This window comes from Rhododendron vialii, chromosome 1a, assembly GCF_030253575.1.
Source record: "Rhododendron vialii isolate Sample 1 chromosome 1a, ASM3025357v1".
Classification (NCBI taxonomy): domain Eukaryota; kingdom Viridiplantae; phylum Streptophyta; class Magnoliopsida; order Ericales; family Ericaceae; genus Rhododendron; species Rhododendron vialii.
Window position 1 is genome coordinate 3,526,438 of NC_080557.1, and position 27,103 is coordinate 3,553,540.

A 27,103-nucleotide genomic window follows, 5' to 3' on the forward strand; every position below is an offset into this window, starting at 1 on the left:
CTAGGCTCGTCCCGGAGCTAGGCGACTGGGCTCGGCCATGTCTCCCTCGAAGCTCGGCTTGGCTCGGAGCTAGGCAACTAGGCTCGGCCATGTCGCTCACGATGCTCCCTCGAAGCTCGGGCTCGGCCCGGAGCTAGGCAACTAGGCTCGGCCATGTCGCTCAAGATGCTCCCTCGAAGCTCGGGCTCGGCCCGGAGCTAGGCAACTGGGCTCAGCCATGTCGCCCACAATGCTCCCTCGAAGCTAGGCTCGGCCCGAAGCTAGGCAACTGGGCTCGGCCATGTCTCCCTCGAAGCTCGGCCATGTCTCCCTCGAAGCTCGGCCATGTCTCCCTCGAAGCTCGGCTTGGCCCGGAGCTAGGCATTTAGGCGCGGCCATGTCGCTAACGATGCTCCCTCGAAGCTCGGGCTCGGCCCGGAGCTAGGTACCTAGGCTCGACCATGTCGCCCACGATGCTCCCTCGAAGCTAGGCTCGGCCTGGAGCTAGACAACTGGGCTCGGCCATGTCTCCCTTGAAGCTCGGCTTGGCCCGGAGCTAGGCAACTGGGCTCGGCCATGTCGCTCATGATGCTCCCTTGAAGCTCGGGCTCAGCTCGGAGCTAGGCAACTAGGCTCGGCCATGTCTCCCACGATACTCCCTTGAAGCTCAGGCTCGGCCCGGAGCTAGGCAACTGGGCTCGGCCATGTCTCCAATGACAGCTCACACTAACCGCCTTATCCGCTACGTCACGGGTGACATAAGCCGACGCGTGTAAGACGCCTAGACGTACTTGGAGAGCAAGCCAAGAATCCTCTATAAATACCCAGGGATAGTTGCCCTAAAAGGTACATGGTCTGCCACCCTTGAAACCCTAGTCCTTTGCTTTCCTCTCTCTGCATTATTCTCATCCTCACGCCGGAGGGCCATTCCGGGGCTCCTCCGGTGTGGTCTTTAGTCGCGCTTTGTGGTGCAGGTTAGGTTCAAGGGAACGGGGTTAGATCCAAACGAACAACAATTCCAGAGGAAGCGAGCCACGTTCATTTGAGCCCCACAATTTGTGAACCCGACGTGGAGTACTTCGATCTATGGTGGCTCCACCCTCTCCTACTCGTTTTCCTCTCTTCTTCACTCTAAATCAAGTCTCCGTCCAACAAGATGGGCGAACCTCCTTCTCCTCCCCCAATCAATTTGGTCTCCTTTAAGATCGGAGGAACTCAATAACTCTCTCTCAGGAGCCAAGCTTCATCCCTCCTGGCCTCAATCCCGTTACCCAGCGGCCACCCACCATGGCGGATGATAGCCTCCATCCAACGAGATGGACGGACTTCCTCCTCCTCCTCCCCCAATTAGTCTGGTCCCCTCTGAGATCGGAGAAACTTCAACGACTCTCTCTCACTAGCCAGGCTCCATCACTCCTGGCCCCAATCCAGTGACCCAACGGTCACCCACCATGGCAGAAGATACCCTAGTATACGTTCAAGATGCTCAAACAACAGCAGGAAACAATGATCACCACCGTCTTTTGGTCGATGACGAAATCGCCCCACCCCTCAAGAACGTTAAAGCCAAAGACAACGTTGCTTTTAGGCAACAACGGTCTCCGGTCCACCAGCGCTTGGGGAACCAACGAACAAGGAGCCATAAACAAAAGGTCCAACTGTGACGACCGACCTACGAAGTCGATTCACCACCAGCTCAGGAATTCACTAAATCTCCTTTCTCAAAAGAGATCCGGGCCGATCTTAAAAAACATGGAGTACATTTGCCAAAAGACTCACGAAGAATTCTAGGCCGAGCATGACCAACCTTTTCAACGCTGATTCCAGTCACACCCGTGTATCACCGTCGTACAAGATTGATCTTTAGTTCGGCTCAGAGATTTCAGCCGCCATCGCTTCGGCCACCATGACAACCAAGAAGCACCCCAAGACATACAATTATGTCGAACCTAAACCCAACACTACGGTTGGGGCTTATGCTTTGGCTCGGATTAAGCAGTTTGACATTAGAACCTACGATCCGGAATCAACACGAAAGTTGATCCAACGGTTGGCACTTTCTCCATCAAAAGCCTTCATATCCGTCCGCCAACTCTCTATGTTCAAGCCTACCGCACTTCCGCGACATAGCCGTCAGGTCCACGAGAGCAACAAAGTTTTATCTGACACGATCAAGGCACTGACCGAGTTTGCTAGGTTTGGTCAGGTTTGGTTCGGCGCAGACGACGTTCATACGAATGGTTACAAGCAATCGACCTATGCTGAAGTTGATGTTCCTCTCTACGGCTGAGTACAGCCACAATTTCAACCCAAGTATTCCTCCACACCGGCATAGGCCGAGCATCTAAACGATGACTTTGGTCACACCTATACAAACGGCGTTTGCGCCATCAACGGCCTTCGGCCAACCCTCAACGGCCTTCGGCCAACTCTCAACCGTCGGGGCTTTTTAGAGTCTAATCGACTGCTTGGTGCTTGCGCCATCAATGGCCTTCGGCCAACCCTCAATGGCCTTCGGCTAACTCTCAACCGTCGGGGCTTTTTAGAGTCTAATCGACTGTTCGGTGCTTGCGCCATCAACGGCCTTTGGCCAACCCTCAACCGTCAGGGCTTTTTAGAATCCAATCAATTGTTCGGCACTTGCGCCATCAACGACCTTCGTATCAAGTTGGCCAACTCTCAAAACCATTGGGGTTTTTCTAGAGTCCACACGACGTTTGATCCATGCACCATCAAAGGCTCTCATTACGATTCAACCACTGATATTCGGCAAGTCTCATTGTCAACTTCTCATGTACTCTTTGTAGCAGAAGAAGTTGAGGGGCTATTGTAGTGGCCCGAATATTCTAGTTCGGCCACAATCGCTACGTTTGGCGGAAGGCCACGAGGCTCGGCTCATCCCGGAGTTAGTCCCCTGGGCTCGGCCACGTTTCTCATGAAAGCTCCCTCGAAGCTCGGCTCCGCTCGGCCCGGAGCTAGGTAATTAGGTTCGGCCATGTCGCCCACAATCCTCCCTCGAAGCTAGGCTCGGCCCAGAGCTAGGCGACTGGGCTCGGCCATGTCTCCCTCGAAGTTCGGCTTTGCCCGGAGCTAGGCAATTAGACTCGGCCATGTCGCTCACGATGCTCCCTCGAAGCTCGGGCTCGGCCCGGAGCTAGGCAACTGGGCTCGGCCATGTCACCCACGATGCTTCCTTGAAGCTCAGGCTCGGCCCGGAGCTAGGCAACTGGGCTCGGCCATGTCTCTAATGACAGCTCACACTAATCGCCTTATCCGCTACGTCACGGATGACGTTAGCCGACGCGTGTCAGACGCATAGACGTACTTGGAGAGGAAGCCAAGAATCCTCTATAAATACCATGGGACAGTCGCCCTAAAAGGTACATGGTCTCCCACCAATCCTTATAATGTTTAAAGGATTGCCTTTTTTTTAGTCTCCTGCCAATTCGAACAAGAAAAAGTGAGGTAAAAAGACAAATTAAAAATATTTGCAGCATCACATGCGCCTCAGGCACAATTTGAGCGCTCCCCAGTCGTATTTAAGTTGCGCCCGGGCGCATCCACATATTCTCTCTTCTTGTAATATGCCTCAGGCGCAATTTGAATTGCTACTCGAGAGCATTCAATTTATTCTTTTTTGATGTAATGAACCGTTGAATTCCATGTCAACATGCTCAAAAATGTAAAATCTAAATGTGAATCCATAATTTTGGATCAACAAAAAAAACTCCAGAAGTCATTGGTTCTTGTGTTAGCCCAAATTTATTTGTCTATGAGACAAATCTTGAACAAAAAATTTGGGCCTCGAGGCACTTTCAAAAGGAAACAGAACAATTTCATTCCTACATATGACATCCAAGGCCGGGTTCATAGATTTCTAGCATTTGAGGGTGTGATCGATCTCCAGATGCAAAACCATGGATCAAACCTTCGGTTTCATCGCAGCTCCACCCCGGCTTCTTCAGTAAATCATTGTTGTTCATACATCTCCGTAGTTCTTCAACTCCGTCCCACCTCTCAACAGTAGCTTGAACAGTACAAAGTATGAAGCTCAAATCGTTGTCGTTCATGCACTTTTTTCTTGCTTACTACTGGTAAAAGCGTGATTAGTGTACGTATGATCTATTTTCGGACATCTTGGCAGCATCTTATTACTCCTGGCAGCATGTTTTGACATCTGTCCGCTCTTTTTTAAAAAGTGGTTACGGAACACGCGCTTTAGTGTATGATCTGTTTTCGGATATCTTGGCCGCGTCGTATTACTCGTAGCCGCTTGTTTTGACACTTGGCCGCTTGTTATTCCTCTTGGCCGTGTCTTATTACACTTTGCCGCTTCTTATTACTCTTGGCCGCTTCTGATTGCTCCTGGCCGCTTGTTATTGCTCAGAACCGCTTGTTATTACTCTTGGCCGTGCTTTATTACACTTGGCCGCTTTTTATTACACTTGGCTGCTTTTTATTACTCTTGGCCGCTTGTTATTGCTCCTGGCCGCTTGTTATTGCTCCTATTACTCTTGCCCGCTTGTTATTGCTCCTGGCCGCTTGTTATTGCTCCGACCCGCTTGTTATTGCTCCGAGCCGCTTGTTATTACACTTGGCCGCTACTTATTACACTTGGCCACTTCTTATTGCTCTTGGCCGCTTCTTATTTCTCCGTACCGCTTGTTATTTCTTTTGGCCGTGCTTTATTAAACTTGGCCGCTTCTTTTTACACTTTGGCTGCGATTTTCTTAAAGCGGGACTAATATACCTGCCATTGTGGCCGGAGCGCAGGGCTTCCAATAAGGAATTTGGGTTTTGAAGGGGGGCTCTAGGACTTAGTGGACTGAATTAAGGTTACCAGCTGGCCCATCTCATTTTAAGCCGAAACCCATTGAAAAAATCTCAACACAAAAAAACTTTTAAAGAGTCTTTCAGTTGACCTAAAATATTTTCTTGGCTCTCTTTTGGGGATTTTATACTTTTACAAAATTAATGTTTCCCTCATTTTTTTTTACTGTTATTCAATTTTCTTTTGTGTTAGTTAGTTTTGCGTTAAAGTTTTTTTATGGATTATTGGATCATTTCGTCGAGGGAAATTAAAGAACCATAAAATTATGACCCGAACTCAAATATTATTTTATAAAATCCAAGAAAAATTCTGAAAAGTTTGAATATTGTTTGGCCTTTTTTTGGATTTTTCCCAAAATAATAGAGTTTGGGTCATAATTTTCCATTTCTCCGACTCATCTCGTCAAGACGAATCAATAGTTTACAAAAATTTGACGCAAACTAACAAATACAAAAAAAAAAAAAATGAATAGAGACAAAGAAAATTCTGTTCGGCAGGAAAATAAAAATGTTTGCGATCATTTAATATTTGGTTTTATCGACTCCATAAATTCTCGTTAGGGTGTTCATTAAAATTTTTTGTCAAGAACTGTAATAACTCATCTGAAAATACTGAGCCATTTTAAGTCTCGTTTGAACCTTAAAAATATTTTCTGAATTATTTGAAGATACATATTAAAAAAAAACAAACTATAGACAAAAGATGTGTCACGCTCTTTTTCCTGAATAAGCAGCCTTCGGACCAATTACAGAACACAAAATATGTACAAATTTTCTATTTGATAGTCTCTTTATCGTCTGTTGGGGCTAGTGAGGCATATGATTATTGTGAGGATACGGCTGTGCCAACCTAGTTCAGATGTTATCCTTGATTAGTGATGTCGTTTTTGCTGTTATCCCTTTAATCATTGTATCCTTACCTCATCTTTGATTAGTAAAATTTCTTCAAAAGACAAGAAAATGAAGAAATGAAGTGGATAGCACGGTAGCACCAGCAAAAACCATCAAAAGAGGGAACACATATGGAGGTGGTGTTCAACATGGAAGCTAGAAAATTAAAACTCTAAAATGTCACCTGTAATACGCTTCATCACCCCAATCTCTTTTCGGTGGATCGTCATACCGAGCCTTAATACTGATCCACGACGTTCGTCTCGAACCCAATTCTGATCCACGACGTTCGTCTTCTCTCAGCAATTGCAGGATCCCCATCGCATTCGCGGGGAACAAGGACTCAACTGGAGCACTCGAATTGAAATCCTTAGCCATTTTGTCCGAAACCCATGTCTTGACATTGGCGCTGGACCAAGGGAAATTGGCTTTCCCCATTTTTTCTCGGACTGCCTCATCGTGAGGAAAAGTGTCAATGACCATTGTGGAAAGAAGCTTTTTGCAGTAGAAAATCGAAACGTTGGTGTTATTGTCGAACAGAGGTGAGAAAAAGGATATGGACACGTTGAAAGTGATTTCCCCAATCGTAGATATCCAAGACGAAGAGAGGCGTCATCGAGAGACAGGGATGCCGAATGGACGTCCACAACGAGGTCTAGACGGGAGAATTTCGCAACAAGGCCAAAATCCACGTCCACTTGGCATCCCTGTCTCTCGATGACGACGTCTCTTCGTCTTGGATATCTACGATGGGGGAAATCACCTTCAACTTGTCGATAACCTTTTTCTCTCCCTTGTTCGACAATAACACAGAGGTCTCGATTTTCTATGGGAAAAAGCTTTTTTCCACGACGGTCGCCAACTCCTTTCCTCACGATGAGGCAGTCTGAGAAAAAATGACCAAAGCCATTTTCCCTCGATCGAGTGCCAACGTCAAGACATGGGTTTCGGACAAGACGGCTAAGGATTTGAATTCAAGTGCTCTGGTTGAGTTCTCGTTCCTCGCGAACACGAAGGGGATCCTGCAATTACCAGGAGAAGGCGAACGTCGTGGATCAGAATTGGGTTTGAGAACAGAGGTGTCTGTGACAATGATGGCATTGGCATCCGTCGGAGTGTTGGTGTCAATGACCTTCTCCCGGGTGTACCCGTAATGGGGGGAAAGCTCTGTTCCATGACTTCATACTGTAGTGGCCCGAATATTCTAGTTCGGCCACAATCGCTACGTTTGGTGGAAGGCCACGAGGCTCGGCTCATCCCGGAGTTAGTCCACTGGGCTCGGCCATGTTTCTCGTGAAAGCTCCCTCGAAGCTCGACTCGGCTCGGCCCGGAGCTAGGCAATTAGGTTCGGCCATGTCGCCCACAATGCTCCCTCGAAGCTAAGATCGGCCCGGAGCTAGGCGACTGGGCTCGGCCATGTCTCCCTCGAAGCTCGGCTTGGCCTGGAGCTAGGCAACTAGGCTCGGCCATGTCTCTCACGATGCTCCCTCGAAGCTCGGGCTCGGCACGGAGCTAGGAAACTGGGCTCGGCCATGTCGCCCACAATGCTCCCACGAAGCTAGGCTCGGCCCGGAGCTAGGCAACTGGGCTCGGCCATGTCTCCCACGATGCTCCCTCGAAGCTAGGCTCGGCCCGGAGCTAGGCAACTGGGCGCGCCCATGTCTCCCTCGAAGCTCGGCTTGGCCCGGAGCTAGGCAACTAGGCTCGGCCATGTCGCTCACGATGCTCCCTCGAAGCTAGGCTCGGCCTTGAGCTAGGCAACTGGGCTCGGCCATGTCTCCCTCGAAGCTCGGCTTGGCCCGGAGCAAGGCAACTAGGCTCGGCCATGTCGCCCACGATGCTCCCTCGAAGCTTGGGCTCGGCCCGGAGCTAGGCAACTGGGCTCGCCCATGTCTCCCAGGATGCTCCCTCGAAGCTAGGCTCGGCCCAGAGCTAGGCATTTGGGCTGGCCATGTCTCCCTCGAAGCTCGGCTTGGCCCGGCACTAGGCCACTAGGCTCGGCCATGTCGCTCACGATGCTCCCTCGAAGCTCGGGCTCGGCCCGGAGCTAGGCAACTGGGCTCGACCATGTCTCCCACGATGCTCCCTTGAAGCTCAGGCTCGGCCCGGAGCTAGGCAACTGGGCTCGGCCATGTCTCTAATGACAGCTCACACTAACCGCCTTATCCGCTACGTCACGGGTGACGTTAGCCGACGCGTGTCAGACGCATAGACGTACTTGGAGAGCAAGCCAAGAATCCTCTATAAATACCAAGGGATAGTCGCCCTAAAAGGTACATGGTCTCCCACCCTCGAAACCCTAGTCCTTTGCTTTCCTCTCTCTGCATTATTCTCATCCTCACGCCGGAGGGCCATTCCGGGGCTCCTCCGGTGTGGTCTTTAGTTGTGCTTCGTGGTGCAGGTTAGGTTCAAGGGAACGGGGTTTGATCCAAACGAACAACAATTCCAGAGGAAGCGAGCCACGTTCATTGGAGCCCCACAATTTTTGAACCCGACGTGGAGTACTTCGATCTATGGTGGCTCCACCCTCTCCTACTCGTTTTCCTCTCTTCTTCGCTCTAAATCAAGCCTCGGTCCAAAAGGATGGGCGAACCTCCTCCTCCTCCCCCAATCAATCTGGTCTCCTCTAAGATCGGAGGAACTCAATAACTCTCTCTCAGGAGCCAAGCTTCATCCCTCCTGGCCTCAATCCCGTGACCCAGCGGCCACCCACCATGGTGGAAGATAGCCTCCATCCAACGAGATGGACGGACTTCCTCCTCCTCCTCCCCCAATTAGTCTGGTCCCCTCTGAGATCGGAGGAACTTCAACAACTCTTTCTCACTAGCCAGGCTCTATCACTCTTGGCCCCAATCCGGTGACCCAGCGGTTACCCACCATGGCAGAAGATACCCTAGTATATGTTCAAGATGCTCAAACAACAGCAAGAAACAATGATCACCACCGGCTTTGGTCGATGACCAAATCGCCCCACCCCACAAGAACGTTAGAGCCAAAGACAACGTTGCTTTTAGGCAACCACAGTCTCCGGTCCACCAGCGCTTGGGGAACCAACGAACAAAGAGCCATAAACAGAAGGTCTAACTGTGACGACCGACCTACGAAGTCGATTCACCACCAGCTCAGGAATTCACTAAATCTCCTTTCTCAAAAGAGATCCAGGCCGATCTTCAAAAACATTGAGTACATTTGCCAAAAGACTCATGAAGAATTCTAGGCCGAGCATGACCGACCTTTTCAACGCTGATTCCAGTCACACCCGTGTATCACCGTCGTACAAGATTGATCTTTAGTTCGGCTCAGAGATTTCAGCCGCCATCGCTTCGGCCACCATGACAACCAAGAAGCACCCCAAGACATACAATTATGTCGAACCTAAACCCAACACTACGGTTGGGGGTTATGCTTTGGCTCGGATTGAGCAGTTTGACGTTAGAACCTACGATCCAGAATCAACTTGAAAGTTGATCCAACGGTTGGCACTTTCTCCATCAAAAGCCTTCATATCCGTCCGCCAACTCTCTATGTTCAAGGCTACCGCACTTCCGCGACATAGCCGTTAGGTCCACGAGAGCAACTAAGTTTTATCTGACACGATCAAGGCACTGACCGAGTTTGCTAGGTTTGGTCATGTTTGGTTCGGCGCAGACGACGTTCATACGAATGGTTACAAGCATTCGACTTATGCTGAAGTTGACGTTCCTCTCTACGGCTGAGTACAACCACAATTTCAACCCAAGTATTCCTCCACATCGGCATAGGCCGAGCATCTAAACGATGACTTTGGTCACACCTATACAAACGGCGTTTGCGCCATCAACGGCCTTCGGCCAACCCTCAACGGCCTTCGGCCAACTCTCAACCGTCGGGGCTTTTTAGAGTCTAATCGACTGTTCGGTGCTTGCGCCATCAACGGCCTTCGGCCAACTCTCAACCATCGGGGCTTTATAGAGTCCAATCGATTATTCGGTGCTTGCGCCATCAACAGCCTTTGGCCAACCCTCAACCGTCACGGCTTTTTAGAATCCAATCAATTGTTCAGCACTTGCGCCATCAACGACCTTCGTATCAAGTCGGCCAACTCTCAAAACCATTGGGGCTTTTCTGGAGTCCGCACGACGTTTGATCCATGCACCATCAAAGGTTCTCATTACGGTTCAGCCACTGATATTCGGCAAGTCTCATTGTCAACTTCTCCTGTACTCTTTGTAGCAGAAGAAGTTGAGGGGCTATTGTAGTGGCCATAATATTCTAGTTCGGCCACAATCGCTACGTTTGGCGGAATGCCACGAAGCTCGGCTCATCCCGGAGTTAGTCCACTGGGCTTGGCCATGTTTCTCATGAAAGCTCCCTCGAAGCTCGGCTCGGTTCGGCCCGGAGCTACGCAATTAGGTTCGGCCATGTCACCCACAATGCTCCCTCGAAGCTAGGCTCGGCCCGGAGCTAGGCGATTGGGCTCGGCCATGTCTCCCTCGAAGCTCGGCTTGGCCCGGAGCTAGGAAACTAGGCTCGGCCATGTCGCTCACGATGCTCCCTCGAAGCTCGGGCTTGGCCCGGAGCTAGGAAACTGGGCTCGGCCATGTCGCCCACAATGCTCCCTCGAAGCTAGGCTCGGCCCGGAGCTAGGCGACTGGGCTCGGCCATGTCTCCCTCGAAGCTCGGCTTGGTCCGAAGTTAGGCAACTAGGCTCGGCCATGTCTCTCACGATGCTCCCTTGAAGCTCGGGCTTCGCCCGGAGCTAGGCAACTGGGCTCGGCCATGTCGCCCACAATGCTCCCTCGAAACTAGGCTCGGCCCGGAGCTAGGCAACTGGGCTCGGCCATGTCTCCCTCGAAACTCGGCTTGGCCCGGAGCTAGGCAACTAGGCTCGGCCACGTCGCTCACGATGTTCCCCTGAAGCTCGGGCTCGGCCCGGAGCTAGGCAACTGGGCTCGACCATGTCTCCCACGTTGCTCCCTCGAAGCTAGGCTCGGCCCGGAGCTAGGCAAATGGGCTCGGCCATGTCTCCCTCGAAGCTCGGCTTGGCCCGAAGCTAGGCAACTAGGCTCGGCCATGTCGCTCACGATGCTCCCTCGAAGCTCGGGTTCGGCCCGGAGCCAGGCAATTGGGCTCGGCCATGTCTCCCACGATGCTCCCTTTAAGCTCAGGCTCGGCCCGGAGCTAGGCAACTGGGCTCGGCCATGTCTCCAATGACAGCTCACAGTAACCGCCTTATCCGCTACGTCACGGGTGACGTTAGCCGACGCGTGTCAGACGCATAGACGTACTTGGAGAGCAAGCCAATAATCCTTTATAAATACCAAGGGATAGTCGCCCTAAAAGGTACATGGTCTGCCACCAATCCTTATAATGTTTAAAGGATTGCCTTTTTTTTAGTCTCTTGCCAATTCGAACAAGAAAAAGTGAGGTAAAAATACAAATTAAAAATATTTGCAGCATCACATGCGCCTCAGGCACAATTTGAGCGCTCCCCAGGCGTATTTAAGTTGCGCCCGGGCGCATCCACATATTCTCTCTTCTTGTAATATGCCTCAGGCGCAACTTGAATTGCTACTCGAGAGCATTCAATTTATTCTTTTTTGATGTAATGAACCGTTGAATTCCATGTCAACATGCTCAAAAATGTAAAATCTAAATGTGAATCCATAATTTTGGATCAACAAAAAAAACTCCAGAAGTCATTGGTTCTTGTGTTAGCCCAAATTTGTTTGTATATGAGACAAATCTTGAACAAAAAATTTGGGCCTCGAGGCACTTTCAAAAGGAAACAGAACAATTTCATTCCTACATATGACATCCAAGGCCGGGTTCATAGATTTCTAGCATTTGAGCGTGTGATCGATCTCCGGATGCAAAACCATGGATCAAACCTTCGGTTTCATCGCAGCTCCGCCCCGGCTTCTTCAGTAAATCATTGTTGTTCACACATCTCCGTAGTTCTTCAACTCCGTCCCACCACTCAACAATAGCTTGAACAGTACAAAGTATGAAGCTCAAATCGTCGTCGTTCATGCACTTTCTTCTTGCTTACTACTGGTAAAAGCGTGATTAGTGTACGTATGATCTATTTTCGGACATCTTGGCAGCATCTTATTACTCCTGGCAGCATGTTTTGACATCTGTCCGCTCTTTTTTATAGAGTGGTTACGGAACACGCGCTTTAGTGTATGATCTGTTTTCGGATATTTTGGCCGCGTCGTATTACTCGTAGCCGCTTGTTTTTTACACTTGGCCGCTTGTTATTCCTCTTGGCCGTGTCTTATTACACTTTGCCGCTTCTTATTACTCTTGGCCGCTTCTGATTGCTTCTGGCCGCTTGTTATTACTCTGAACCGCTTGTTATTACTCTTGGCCGTGGTTTATTACACTTGGCCGCTTTTAATTACACTTGGCCGGTTTTTATTACTTTTAGCCGCTTGTTATTTCTCTTGGCCGCTTGTTATTGCTCCGTGCCGCTTGTTATTACACTTGGCCGCTTTTTATTGCTCTTGGCCACTTCTTATTGCTTTTGGCCGCTTCTTGTTGCTCCGTACCGCTTGTTATTTCTTTTGGCCGTGCTTTATTAAACTTGGCCACTTCTTTTTACACTTTGGCTGCGATTTTCTTAAAGCGGGACTTATATACCTGCCATCGTGGCCGGAGCGCAGGGCTTCCAATGAGGAATTTGGGTTTTGAAGGGGGGCTCTAGGACTTAGTGGACTGAATTAGGCTTACCAGCTGGCCCACCTCATTTTTAGCCGAAACGCATTGAAAAAATCTCAACAGAAAAAAATTTTAAAGAATCTTTCAGTTGACCTAAAATATTTTCCTGGCTCTCTTTTGGGTATTTTATACTTTTACAAAATTAATGTTTCCCACACTTTTTTTTTAATGTTATTCAATTTTCTTTTGCGTTAGTTAGTTTTGCGTCGAAGTTTTTTTATGGATTATTGGATCGTTTCGTCGAGAGGAATGAAAGAACCATAAAATTATGACCCGAACTCAAATATTATTTTATAAAATTCAAGAAAAATTCCGAAATGTTTGAATATTGTTTGCCCTTTTTTTGGATTTTTCCCAAAATAATAGAGTTTGGGTCATAATTTTCCATTTCTCCGACTCATCTCGTCAAGACGAATCAATAGTTTACAAAAATTTGACGCAAACTAACAAATACAAAAAAAAATAAATGAATAGAGACAAAAAGAAAATTCCGTTCGGCAGGAAAATAAAAATGTGTGCGATCATTTAATATTTTGTTTTATCGACTCCATAAATTCTCGTTAGGGTGTTCATTAAATTTTTTTGTCAAGAACTGTAATAACTCATCTCAAAATGATGAGCCATTTTAAGTCTAGTTTGAACCTTAAAAATATTTTCTGAATTATTTGAAGATACATATTAAAAAAAAAACAAACTATAGACAAAAGATGTGTCACGCTCTTTTTCCTGAATAAGCAGCCTTCGGACCAATTACAGAACACAAAATATGTACAAATTTTCTATTTGATAGTCTCTTTATCGTCTGTTGGGGCTAGTGAGGCATATGATTATTGTGAGGATATGGCCGTGCCAACCTAGTTCAGATGTTATCCTTGATTAGTGATGCCGTTTCTGCTCTTATCCCTTTAATCATTGTATCCTTACCTCATCTTTGATTAGTAAAATTTCTTCAAAAGACAAGAAAATGAAGAAATGAAGTGGATAGCACGGTAGCACCAGCAAATACCATCGAAAGAGGGGAACACATATGGAGGTGGTGTTCAACATGGAAGCTAGAAAATTAATACTCTAAAATGTCACCTGTAATATGCTTCATCACCCCAATCTCTTTTCGGTGGATCGTCATACCGAGCCTTAATACTGATCCACGACGTTCGTCTCGAACCCAATTCTGATCCACGACGTTCGTCTTCTCTCGGCAATTGAAGGCTCCCCATCGCATTCGCGGGGAACAAGGACTCAACTGGAGCACTCGAATTGAAATCCTTAGCCATTTTGTCCGAAACCCATGTCTTGACATTGGCGCTCGACCAAGGGAAAATGGCTTTCCCCATTTTTTCTCGGACTGCCTCATCGTGAGGAAAAGAGTAAATGACCGTTGTGGAAAGAAGCTTTTTGCAGTAGAAAATCGAAACGTTGGTGTTATTGTCGAACAGAGGTGAGAAAAAGGATATCGACACGTTGAAAGTGATTTCCCCAATGGTAGATATCCAAGACGAAGAGAGGCGTCATCGAGAGACAGGGATGTCGAATGGGCATCCACAACGAGGTCTAGACCGGAGAATTTCGCAACAAGGCCAAAATCCACGTCCACTTGGCATCCCTGTCTCTCGATGACGACGTCTCTTCGTCTTGGATATCTACCATGGGTGAAATCACCTTCAACTTGTCGATAACCTTTTTCTCTCCCTTGTTCGACAATAACACAGAGGTCTCGATTTTTTATGGGAAAAAGCTTCTTTCCACGACGGTCACCAACTCCTTTCCTCACGATGAGGCAGTTTGAGAAAAAATGGCCAAAGCCATATTCCCTCAGTCGAGTGCCAACGTCAAGACATGGGTTTCGGACAAGACGGCTAAGGATTTGAATTCAAGTGCTCCGGTTGAGTTCTCGTTCCTCGCGAAGACGAAGGGGATCCTGCAATTACCAAGAGAAGGCAAACGCCATGGATCAGAATCGGGTTTGAGAACGGAGGTGTCTGCGACAATGTTGGCACTGGCATCCGTCGGAGTGTTGGTGTCAATGACCTTCTCTCGGGTGTACCCGACATGGGGGGAGGGCTCTGTTCCATGACTTCATACTGTAGTGGCCTGAATATTCCAGTTCGGCCACAATCGCTACGTTTGGCAGAATGCCACGAGGCTCGGCTCATCCCAGAGTTAGTCCACTGGGCTCGGCCATGTTTCTCAAGAAAGCTCCCTAAAAGCTCGGCTCGGCTCAGCCCGGAGCTAGGCAATTAGGTTCGGCCATGTCGCCCACAATGCTCCCTCGAAGCTAGGCTCGACCCAGAGCTAGGCGACTGGGCTCAGCCATGTCTCCCTCGAAGCTCGGCTTGGCCCGGAGCTAGGCAACCAGGCTCGGCCATGTCGCTCATGATGCTCCCTCAAAGCTCGGGCTCAGCCTGGAGCTAGGCAACTGGGCTCGGCCATGTCGCCCAAAATGCTCCCTCGAAGCTAGGCTCTGCCCGGAGCTAGGAAACTGTGCTCGGCCATGTCTCCCTCGAAGCTCGGCTTGGCCCGGAGCTAGGCAACTAGGCTCGGCCATGTCGCTCATGATGCTCCCTCGAAGCTCGGGCTCGGCCCGGAGCTAGGCATCTGGGCTCGGCCATGTCGCCCACGATGCTCCCTCGAAGCTAGGCTCGGCCCGGAGCTAGGCAACTAGGCTCGGCCATGTCTCCCTTGAAGCTCCGTTTGGCCCAGAGCTAGGCAACTAGGCTCGGCCATGTCGCTCACGATGCTCCCTCAAAGCTCGGGCTCGGCCCGGAGCTTGGCAACTGGGCTCGAACATGTCGCCCACGATGCTCCCTCGAAGCTAGGCTCGGCCCGGAGCTAGGCAACTGGGCTCAGCCATGTCTCCGTCGAAGCTCGACTTGGCCCGGAGCTAGGCAACTAGGCTCGGCCATGTCGCTCACGATGCTCCCTCAAAGCTCGGGCTCAGCCTGGAGCGAGGCAACTAGGCTCGCCCATGTCGCCCATAATGGTCGCTCGAAGCTAGGCTCAGCCCGGAGCTAGGCAACTGTGCTCGGCCATGTCTCCCTCGAAGCTCGGCTTGGCCTGGAGCTAGGCAACTAGGCTCGGCCATGTCGCTCATGATGCTCCCTCGAAGCTCAGGCTCGGCCCGGAGCTAGGCAACTGGGCTCGGCCATGTCGCCCACGTTGTTCCCTCGAAGCTAGGCTCGGCCCGGAGCTAGGCAACTGGGCTCGGCCATGTCTCCCACGATGCTCCCTTGAAGCTCAGGCTCGGCCCGGAGCTAGACAACTGGGCTCGGCCAGGTCTCCAATGACAGCTCACACTAACCGCCTTATCCGCTACGTCACGGGTGACGTTAGCCGGCGAGAATCAAACGCATAGACGTAGTTGGAGAGCAAGCCAAGAATCCTCTATAAATACCAAGGGATAGTCGCCCTAAAAGGTACATGGTCTCCCACCCTGGAAACCCTAGTCCTTTGCTTTTCTCTCTCTGCATTATTCTTCTCCTCAAGGCCAGAGGGCCATTCTGGGGCTCCTCCGGTGTGGTCTTTAGTCGTGCTTCGTGGTGCAGGTTAGGTTCAAGGGAACGGGGTTAGATCCAAACGAACAACAATTCCAGAAGAAGCGAGCCACGTTCATTGGAGCCCCACAATTGGTGAACCCGACGTGAAGTACTTTGATGTATGGTGGCTCCACCCTCTCCTACTCGTTTTCCTCTCTTCTTCACTCTAAATCAAGCCTCCGTCCAACAAGATGGGCGAACCTCCTCCTCCTCCCCCAATCAATCTGGTCTCCTCTAAGATCGGAGGAACTCAACAACTCTCTCTCAGGAGCAAAGCTTCATCCCTCCTGGCCTCAATCCCGTGACCTAGTGGCCACCCACCATGGCGGAAGATAGCCTCCATGCAACGAGATGGACAGATTTCCTCCTCCTCCTCCCCCAATCACTCTGGTCCCCTCTGAGATTGGAGGAACTTCAACGACTCTCTCTCACTAGCTAGGCTCCATCACTCTTGGCCCCAATCCAGCGATCCAGCGGTCACCCACCATGGCAGAAGATACCCTAGTATACGTTCAAGATGCTCAAACAACAGCAGGAAACAATGATCACCACCGTCTTTTGGTCGATGACCAAATCGCCCCACCCCTCAAGAACGTTAGAGCCAAAGACAACATTGCTTTTAGGCAACAAAGGTCTCCCGTCCACCGGCGCTTGGGGAACCAACGAACAAAAAGCCTTAAACAGAAGGTCCAACTATGACGACCGACCTACGAAGTCGATTCACCACCAGCTCAGGAATTCACTAAATCTCCTTTCTCAAAAGAGATCCAGGCCGATCTTCAAAAACATGGAGTACATTTGCCAAAAGACTCACGAAGAATTCTTGGCCGAGCATGACCGACCTCTACAACGCTGATTCCAGTCACACCCGTGTATCACCGTCGTACAAGATTGATCTTTAGATCGGCTCAGAGATTTCAGCCGCCATCGCTTCAGCCACCATGACTACCAGGAAGCACCCCAAGACATACAATTATGTCGAACCTAAACCCCACACTACGGTTGGGGCTTATGCTTTGGCTCGGATTGAGCAGTTTGACGTTAGAACCTACGATCCGGAATTAACACGAAGGTTGATCCAACGGTTGGCACTTTCTCCATCAAAAGCCTTCATATCCGTCCGCCAACTCTCTGTGTTCAAGGCTACCGCACTTCGGCGACATAGCCGTTAGGTCCACGAGAGCAACTAAGTTTTATCTGACACGATCAAGGCACTGACTGAGTTTGCTAGGTTTGGTCATGTTTGGTTTGGCGCAGACGACGTTCATACGAATGGTAACAAGCAATCGACCTATGCTGAAGTTGACGTTCCTCTCTACGACTGAGTACAACCACAATTTCAACCCAAGTATTCCTCCACACTGGCATAGGCCGAGCATCTAAACGATGACTTTGGTCACACCTATACAAACGGCGTTTGCGCCATCAACGGCCTTCGGCCAACCCTCAACGGCCTTTGGCCAACTCTCAACCGTCGGGGATTTTTAGAGTCTAATCGACTGTTCAGTGCTTGTGCCATCAACGGCCTTCGGCCAACTCTCAACCATCGGGGCTTTTTAGAGTCAAATCGATTATTCGGTGCTTGCGCCATCAACGGCCTTTGGCCGACCCTCAACCGTCAGGGCTTTTTAGAATCCAATCAATTGTTCGGCACTTGCGCCATCAACGACCTTCGTATCAAGTCGGCCAACTCTCAAAACCATTGGGGCTTTTCTAAAGTCCGCACGACGTTTGATCCATGCACCATCAAAGGCACTCATTACGGTTCAGCCACTGATATTTGGCAAGTCTCATTGTCAACTTCTCCTGTACTCTTTGTAGCAGAAGAAGTTGAGGGGCTATTGTAGTGGCCCGAATATTCTAGTTCGGCCACAATCGCTACGTTTGGCAGAAGGCCATGAGGCTCGGCTCATCCCGGAGTTAGTCCACCGGGCTCGACCATGTTTCTCATGAAAGCTCCCTCGAAGCTCAGCTCGGCACGGCTCGGCCCGGAGCTAGGCAATTAGGTTAGGCCATGTCGCCCACAATGCTCCCTCGAAGCTAGCCTCGGCCCGGAGCTAGGCGACTAGGCTCGGCCATGTCTCCCTCGAAACTAGGCTTGGCCCGGAGCTAGGCAACTAGGCTCGGCCATGTCGCTCACGATGCTCCCTCGAAGCTCGGGCTTGGCCCGGAGCATGGCAACTGGGCTCGGCCATGTCGCCCACAATGCTCTCTCGAAGCTAGGCTCTGCCCGGAGCTAGGCAACTGGGCTCGGCCATGTCTCCCTTGAAGCTCCGCTTGGCCCGGAGCTAGGCAACTAGGCTCGGCCATGTCGCTCACGATGCTCCCTCGAAGCTCGAGCTTGGCCCGGAGCTAGGCAATTGGGCTCGGCCATGTCGCCCACAATGCTCCCTCGAAGCTAGGCTCGGCCCGGAGCTAGGCAACTGGGCTCGGCCATGTCTCCCTCGAAGCTCGGCTTGGCCCGGAGCTAGGCAACTAGGCTCGGCCATGTCGCTCACGATGCTCCCTCGAAGCTCGAGCTCGGCCCGGAGCTAGGCAACTAGGCTCGGCCATGTCTCCCACGATGCTCCCTTGAAGCTCAGGCTCGGCTCGGAGCTAGGCAACTGGGCTCGGCCATGTCTCCAATGACAGCTCACAGTAACCGCCTTATCCGCTACGTCACGGGTGACGTTAGCCGACGCGTGTCAGATGCATAGACGTACTTGGAGAGCAAGCCAATAATCCTTTATAAATACCAAGGGATAGTCGCCCTAAAAGGTACATGGTCTCCCACCAATCCTTATAATGTTTAAAGGATTGCCCTTTTTTTAGTCTCCTGCCAATTCGAACAAGAAAAAGTGAGGTAAAAAGACAAATTAAAAATATTTGCAGCATCACATGCGCCTCAGGCACAATTTGAGCGCTCCCCAGGCGTATTTTAGTTACGCCCGGGCGCATCCACATATTCTCTCTTCTTGTAATATGCCTCAGGCGCAATTTGAATTGCTACTCGAGAGCATTCAATTTATTCTTTTTTGATGTAATGAACCGTTGAATTCCATGTCAACATGCTCAAAAATGTAAAATCTAAATGTGAATCCATAATTTTGGATTAACAAAAAAAACTCCAGAAGTCATTGGTTCTTGTGTTAGCCCAAATTTATTTGTATATGAGACTAATCTTCAACAAAAAATTTGGGCCTTGAGGCACTTTCAAAAGGAAACAGAACAATTTCATTCCTACATATGACATCCAAGGCCGGGTTCATAGATTTCTAGCATTTGAGGGTGTGATCGATCTCCCGATGCAAAACCATGTATCAAACCTTCGGTTTCATCGCAGCTCCCCCCCGGCTTCTTCAGTAAATCATTGTTGTTCAGACATCTCCGTAGTTCTTCAACTCCGTCCCACCTCTCAACAATAGCTTGAACAGTACAAAGTATGAAGCTCAAATCGTTGTCGTTCATGCACTTTCTTCTTGCTTACTACTGGTAAAAGCGTGATTAGTGTACGTATGATCTATTTTCGGACATCTTGGCAGCATCTTATTACTCCTGGCAGCATGTTTTGACATCTGTCTGCTCTTTTTTAAAGAGTGGTTACGGAACACGCGCTTTAGTGTATGATCTGTTTTCGGATATCTTGGCCGCGTCGTATTACTCGTAGCCGCTTGTTTTGACACTTGGCCGCTTGTTATTCCTCTTGGCCGTGTCTTATTACACTTTGCCGCTTCTTATTACTCTTGGCCGCTTCTGATTGCTCCTGGCCGCTTGTTATTGCTCCGAACCGCTTGTTATTACTCTTGGCCGTGCTTTATTACACTTGGCCGCTTTTTATTACACTTGGCCGCTTCTTATTACACTTGGCCGGTTTTTATTACTTTTGGCCGCTTGTTATTGCTCCTGGCCGCTTGTTATTGCTTCGTGCCGCTTGTTATTACACTTGGCCGCTTGTTATTGCTTCGTGCCGCTTGTTATTACACTTGGCCGCTTGTTATTGCTCCGTACCGCTTGTTATTTCTTTTGGCCGTGCTTTATTAAACTTGGCCGCTTCTTTTTACACTTTGGCTGCGATTTTCTTAAAGCGGGACTAATATACCTTCCATCGTGGCCGGAGCGCAGGGCTTCCAATAAGGAATTTGGGTTTTGAAAGGGGGCTCTAGGACTTAGTGGACTGAATTAAGCTTACCAGCTGGCCCATCTCATTTTAAGTCGAAACCCATTGAAAAAATCTCAACACAAAAAAACTTTTAAAGAATCTTTCAGTTGACCTAAAATATTTTCCTGGCCCTCTTTTGGGGATTTTATACTTTTACAAAATTAATGTTTCCCTCACTTTTTTTTTTATTGTTATTCAATTTTCTTTTGCGTTAGTTAGTTTTGCGTCAAAGTTTTTTTATGGATTATTGGATCGTTTTGTCGAGAGAAATGAAAGAACCATAAAATTATGACCCGAACTCAAATATTATTTTATAAAATCCAAGAAAAATTCCGAAAAGTTTGAATATTGTTTGGCCTTTTTTTGGATTTTTCCCAAAATAATAGAGTTTGGGTCATAATTTTCCATTTCTCCGACTAATCTCATCAAGACGAATCAATAGTTTACAAAAATTTGACGCAAACTAACAAATACAAAAAAAATAAATGAATAGAGACAAAAAGAAAATTCCGTTCGGCAGGAAAATAAAAATGTCTGCGATCATTTAATATTTTGTTTTATCGACTCCATAAATTCTCATTAGGGTGTTCATTAAAATTTTTTGTCAAGAACTGTAATAACTCATCTCAAAATGATGAGCCATTTGAAGTCTAGTTTGAACCTTAAAAATATTTTCTGAATTATTTGAAGATACATATTAAAAAAAAACAAACTATAGACAAAAGATGTGTCATGCTCTTTTTCCTGAATAAGCAGCCTTCGGACCAATTACAAAACACAAAATATCTACAAATTTTCTATTTGATAGTCTCTTTATTGTCTGTTGGGGCTAGTGAGGCATATGATTATTGTGAGGATATGGCCGTGCCAACCTAGTTCAGATGTTATCCTTGATTAGTGATGCCGTTTCTGCTTTTATCCCTTTAATCATTGTATCCTTACCTCATCTTTGATTAGTAAAATTTCTTCAAAAGACAAGCAAATGAAGAAATGAAGTGGATAGCATGGTAGCACCAGCAAAAACCATCAAAAGAGGGGAACACATATGGAGGTGGTGTTCAACATGGAAGCTAGAAAATTAATACTCTAAAATGTCACCTGTAATATGCTTCATCACCCCAATCTCTTTTTGGTGGATCGTCATACCGAGCCTTAATACTGATCCATGACGTTCGTCTCGAACCCAATTCTGATCCACGACGTTCGTCTTCTCTCGGCAATTGCAGGCTCCCCTTCGCATTCGCGGGGAACAAGGACTCAACTGGAGCACTCGAATTGAAATCCTTAGCCATTTTGTCCGAAACCCATGTCTTGACATTGGCGCTCGACCAAGGGAAAATGGCTTTCCCCATTTTTTCTCGGACTGCCTCATTGTGAGGAAAAGAGTCAATGACCGTTGTGGAAAGAAGCTTTTTCCAGTAGAAAATCGAAACGTTGGTGTTATTGTCGAACAGAGGTGAGAAAAAGGATATCGACACGTTGAAAGTGATTTCCCCAATGGTAGATATCCAAGACGAAGAGAGGCGTCATCGAGAGACAGGGATGTCGAATGGACATCCACAACGAGGTCTAGACCGGAGAATTTCGCAACAAGGCCAAAATCCATGTCCACTTGGCATCCTTGTCTCTCGATGACGACGTCTCTTCGTCTTGGATATCTACCATGGGGGAAATCACCTTCAACTTGTCGATAACCTTTTTCTCTCCCTTGTTCGACAATAACACGGAGGTCTCGATTTTCTATGGGAAAAAGCTTCTTTCCACGACGGTCACCAACTCCTTTCCTCACGATGAGGCAGTCTGAGAAAAAATGGCCAAAGCCATTTTCCCTCGGTCGAGTGCCAACGTCAAGACATGGGTTTCGGACAAGACGGCTAAGGATTTGAATTCAAGTGCTCCGGTTGAGTTCTCGTTCCTCGCGAACATGAAGGGGATCCTGCAATTACCAGGAGAAGGCGAAGGTCGTGGATCAGAATCAGGTTTGAGAACGGAGGTGTCTGTGACAATGTTGGCATTGGCATCCGTCGGAGTGTTGGTGTCAACGACCTTCTCCCGGGTGTACCCGACATGGGGGGAGGGCTTTGTTCCATGACTTCCTACTGTAGTGGCTTGAATATTCTAGTTCGGCCACAATCGCTACGTTTGGCGGAAGGCCACGAAGCTCGGCTCATCCCGGAGTTAGTCCACTGGGCTTGGCCATGTTTCTCATGAAAGCTCCCTCGAAGCTCGGCTCGGCTCAGCCCGGAGCTAGGCAATTAGGTTCGGCCATGTCGCCCACAATGCTCCCTCGAAGCTAGGCTCGGCCCGGAGCTAGGCGATTGGGTTCGGCCATGTCTCCCTCGAAGCTCGGCTTAGCCCGGAGCTAGGCAACTAGGCTCAGCCATATCGCTCACGATGCTCCCTCGAAGCTCGGGCTCGGCCCAGAGCTAGGCAACTGGGCTCGGGCATGTCGCCCACAATGCTCCCTCGAAGCTAGGCTCGGCCCAGAGCTAGGCAACTAGGCTCGGCCATGTCTCCCTCGAAGCTCGGCTTGGCCCGGAGCTAGGCAACTAGGCTCGGCCATGTCGCTCACGATGCTCCCTCGAAGTTCGGGCTCGGCCCGGAGCTAGGCAACTGGGCTCGGCCATGTCGCCCACAATGCTCCCTCGAAGCTAGGCTCGGCCCGGAGCTAGGCAACTGGGCTCGGCCATGTCGCCCACAATGCTACCTCGAAGCTAGGCTCGGCCCGGAGCTAGGCAACTAGGCTCGGACATGTTGCTCACGATGCTCCCTCGAGGCTCGGGCTCGGCCCGGAGCTAGGCAACTGGGCTCGGCCATGTCTCCCACGATGCTCCCTTGAAGCTCAGGCTTGGCCCGGAGCTAGGCAACTGGGCTCGGCCATGTCTCCAATGACAACTCACACTAACCGCCTTATCCGCTACGTCATAGGTGACGTTAGCCGATGCGTGTCAGACGCATAGACGTACTTGGAGAGCAAGCCAAGAATCCTCTATAAATACCAAGGGATAGTCACCCTAAAAGGTACATGGTCTCCCACCCTTGAAACCCTAGTCCTTTGCTTTCCTCTCTCTGCATTATTCTCATCCTCACGCCGGAGGGCCATTCCGGGGCTCCTCTGGTGTGGTCTTTAGTCGTGCTTCCTGGTGCAGGTTAGGTTCAAGGGAACGGGGTTAGATCCAAACGAACAACAATTCCAGAGGAAGCGAGCCACGTTCATTGGAGCCCCACAATTGGTGAACCCGACGTGAAGTACTTCGATCTATGGTGGCTCCACCCTCTCCTACTTGTTTTCCTCTCTTCTTCACTCTAAATCAAGCCTCCGTCCAACAAGATGGGCGAACCTCCTCCTCCTCCCCCAATCAATCTGGTCTCCTCTAAGATCGGAGGAACTCAACAACTCTCTCTCAAGAGCCAAGCTTCATCCCTCCTGGCCCCAATCCGGTGACCTAACGGCCACCCACCATGGCAGAAGATAGCCTCCATCCAACGAGATGGACGGACTTCCTCCTCCTCCTCCCCCAATCAGTCTGGTCCCCTCTGAGATCGGAGGAACTTCAACGACTCTCTCTCACTAGCCAGGCTGGCGTTCATGATATTCAAAATTCCGACTTCTTGGATGAAAGCCCTTTAGTTGCTTTCTGATTATGTCCACCTAAACAAAAAAATTTTGTTTTATTTTGGGGATTTATTGTTGGAAGATTGTGATTTCTCCATCTAGATTTCTTTCCTATTCTGAAGCAGTAGATGAGGTGGCACGCTAGTGAAGCCCTAACTGGCACCCTTAGAATAGAAATAGAAGAATTGAAAATTTGAACCCCAGCTCCCATGTATGGTTGGCCAGGGTATAAGAGATCAATGGAAGCATGGGTTCAAATTTTCTGACACTCAGTGCTATTAGTAATTTTGTTTGTTTTTTGAGTGTCAAAAAACTTTTCCTGAGTTGAACCTCGCATTTGGGTGTCAATGTCATCTACTTTATAACTCGGTATGCGGTCCAATGAGAGAATTGGAGAGATAGATCATGCTGTCCACTACCAAGACACCAATGGCAGAGCCATTAAGGGGCTAGGGGTGGCCAAGGCCCCTCGATTGTTTATTTATTTATTTTTGAGTTTTGCTTGTGAAGTTTTTTTTTTTAAGCAAAATAAATCAGTACAAATTTAGGAGAAAGGGGATGAAGTTGGTGGTGTTTGAACCCTCACCTAGTGTAAGGAGCATAATGTGTTCATCATTTGGCTGTTACTCAATTTGCCACATGTAAAATGGAATAACACTCTCATAGGTCATTTCAAAATTTTCAGTTTGGAAAAATGTAAGGAGCATAATGTGTTCATCATTTGGCTATCACTCAATTTGCCACATGTAAAATGGAATAACAATCTCATAGGTCATTTCAAAATTTTCATTTTGGAAAAAAAAGAAGAAATCGAGTGTTTTTAGCATACTTATTTAAATTTTAAACTCTATTTTAAAATACTTAATCAATCTGAATTTCATTTTTGTCAAAAAAAAAAAAAAAAACATCTTAGTTCGGCCCCTCCTGAGTGGAGATCCTGGCTCCGTCACTGCATGACACTCAATGAAAGTTTGACAAAATTCCATATTTTAATTTGTCCAAAGCAAAAACTTTGAACACGAGAGTGTGGATGTTAGTACCAACTTGTTACAACTATGCCAGCGAAGGTATATATGATGTTTGATTTGATTAATTAGTTGACTGCGATTAGGTTCACTTGTTACGTCTGGATGCCAAATGATAGGCTGCAAATTTTACACATTCTATGTTATGCGTACATGTCGGTTGACCAAGAGATCAATCACGAGGTAAGTAGTTCATCAATCGGACTCATTTGACAGATCATCCTCCCCCGAAGTAAAACTCTCCTAATAATTTTATTCCCCTAACGAAATAGGACGGAAATGAAAGAAGCTAACTAAACAATGAAGCAAATAAACCGGGGGAATGTGTCGATGATACAACCGATGGACAACAAAGAAGATACAATAGATGGCATGACAACAAAAAAGATATAGGGAAGAGGGGGGAGGTGGCGAAATCAAAGCACTGATCAAAGAACTCTCAAATTAAGATCAGCATAGCCCACCCTTGCTTTGTGCCTCTCGAAAAGGTCTTGAAGCACTTTGACAAACTGGCTATGCACTTCACTCTCCTTCCAAAAAAGACCAGGAGGAAAATAAACCACCCATATAATATATCCCTTCACCACCATTAGTTCTATATTGAATCCAAAAAAAAAAAAACCCAGAAAGAAATTACCAAAAAAAACAGAGGCAAATACAGAACTTCAAGTAAAGAGAATTGGTTTTAGCTGTCAAAGTAACATTTTGGCGGACGATTTGCTATATATATTTCTGTTGGCAAAGTAAGGCACACAACACATTGACATTCCTACTTGGAGAGGAGGGGGAGTTCAGTTTTGACATTTCTCTTTTCAAACAGGGAGCTAAACACCTCTCCCACATTGGAATCGCCCATATAGGAGGGTGTAATTAACACTACGTAATGCAATTTACATATAGAAGGGTGTAATTAACTTGAATACCTCTTCCAAGGTGGGTTGTGGATTTTTCGTAACTTCAATTAGTTGACCAATCATCACATGCACTGGTTGCTATCCAGTAATCCTGTAGTGGTTCTGCAACTACATATGGTCCAGGCTTCGGTCATTGAAGCACATATTACCAAAGGAAACAATTGGTAGAGAAGAATGATTTCTAAAAACACTAAACTAGCATGAACGCATGCTATATATGCATGGGAATTGAAAGAAAAAAAACTGAAATGAAAGATATCTCAACAATGTATTGTCTTACTGCAGTATGTAAATAGAGATAGGTAAAAGGATTTGAAGCCCAATCTCACCACTAACTTACAGGGAGCCAGCATACACACCTTGCTTCAACTTTTGACAAGTCAATTGCACAACCCAAGTTTGAGGAACATGGTTATCACTTTTACCCTTTTTTTTAGGTCCCGTTCCAGTAAGCCTTCTTTGTAAAGTTTTGAAAGTGTGATTACTATGCACAATGCTCTTGTGTTTTACATGCCTCTTGGCCACAAAGAATTACTCTTGGGTGCAAAGTAATTCTTTGTCGCGAAGAATTACTTTTGGCCGTGAAGGATAATTCTTGGCCTCATCGAATTGCACTTGGCCGCATCGAATTGCTCTACAAATACTTGCAAAACCGAAAAACAAAAAAATCACCAACTCCCAACCTGGAAGAGATGTAGAAACAGGAACGAAAGTTAGCGAAACAACTCCTTGAAGCAAATACATAAACCAAAATAAAAAAAAAAACAAGTCAATAATCTAATAAAATCAGCTACGAATAATATCAACTCCTTAGTGAAGATCCCAAGGGAGAAAGAAGAAAATTCATAGTGTGGAGCCCAGAAATCCTGATAACAGAAACATTGAATGGTTGCATTATAGTATAGTTGCAATTCTGGATTGGGTGGCATCTCCTTACTTTCAGGTAAATAATTGAGTACCCTGCCCATTCAAACAATGTGCTTAAAAAACTCCGGGCCAGTGCTTGTCAACTTAAATTCCAAGAAGAATCAGGTGGTAGCTTCTTAATTAGACAAAAGACATTGATGTTTAACCACACAGTTACGGATCCATTTTCACTCACGAAGTATCAGATTTGAGGAAGTTGCAGAATGAGGCTTCAATGTTGAGACATCTTTGGACTATATAAGCCAAAGATGGTAGCACGAAAATAAGCCCGATCAAGAAGGAATGTTGAACTTTAAAGACTTTCTAAAGCTTCATGAATATGTTCCTGATCCTGATTTTTGAACTAATTCATATCGGAGGTAATATCTATATCATTCGTTACTGTAATCAAATCCTAATATTCACTTAAGATTAAGAACATTCCAAACATAGCCTACTTCAGATCAGCCCCCAACAGTTAAAATTCCAAAAAAAAAAAAGTATAGAAAACTTTACAGATGGTGAGTTGGAGAGGGGAGGGCACCGATGAAGTAATTCAAGCTCGCACG

The 27,103-nt window shown here is 47.8% G+C and overlaps 2 protein-coding genes across 2 annotated transcripts; both read right to left on the reverse strand.

Annotated features, from left to right (window-relative positions):
- Positions 1-3,457: 3,457 nt before the first annotated feature.
- LOC131303796 (uncharacterized) lies at positions 3,458-6,213 on the reverse strand. The gene is made up of 2 exons (XM_058330827.1): positions 5,885-6,213; positions 3,458-4,136 (listed from the first exon to the last, which is right to left on the reverse strand). Exons 1-2 carry the CDS (start codon positions 6,181-6,183, stop codon positions 4,046-4,048), a joined length of 390 nt encoding a protein of 129 aa, XP_058186810.1. The 5' UTR covers positions 6,184-6,213; the 3' UTR covers positions 3,458-4,045.
- A 5,453-nt stretch (positions 6,214-11,666) lies between these two features.
- On the reverse strand, positions 11,667-14,000 carry LOC131303802 (uncharacterized). Its single transcript, XM_058330836.1, has 2 exons — positions 13,483-14,000; positions 11,667-11,799 (listed from the first exon to the last, which is right to left on the reverse strand). Exons 1-2 carry the CDS (start codon positions 13,734-13,736, stop codon positions 11,709-11,711), a joined length of 345 nt encoding a protein of 114 aa, XP_058186819.1. The 5' UTR covers positions 13,737-14,000; the 3' UTR covers positions 11,667-11,708.
- Between the last annotated feature and the right edge of the window lie 13,103 nt (positions 14,001-27,103).

Bases quoted from the DNA above. Each gene is read 5' to 3' on its own strand.
- LOC131303796 (XM_058330827.1), bottom strand. From the start codon at position 6,183: ATGGTCATTGACACTTTTCCTCACGATGAGGCAGTCCGAGAAAAAATG. The intron at 4,137-5,884 runs GTGACATTTTAG...ACATGCTGCCAG, and splicing joins GGTGATGAAGCGTATTACAG to GAGTAATAAGATGCTGCCAA.
- LOC131303802 (XM_058330836.1), bottom strand. From the start codon at position 13,736: ATGGGGAAAGCCATTTTCCCTTGGTCGAGCGCCAATGTCAAGACATGG. The intron at 11,800-13,482 runs GTGACATTTTAG...ACATGCTGCCAG, and splicing joins GGTGATGAAGCATATTACAG to GAGTAATAAGATGCTGCCAA.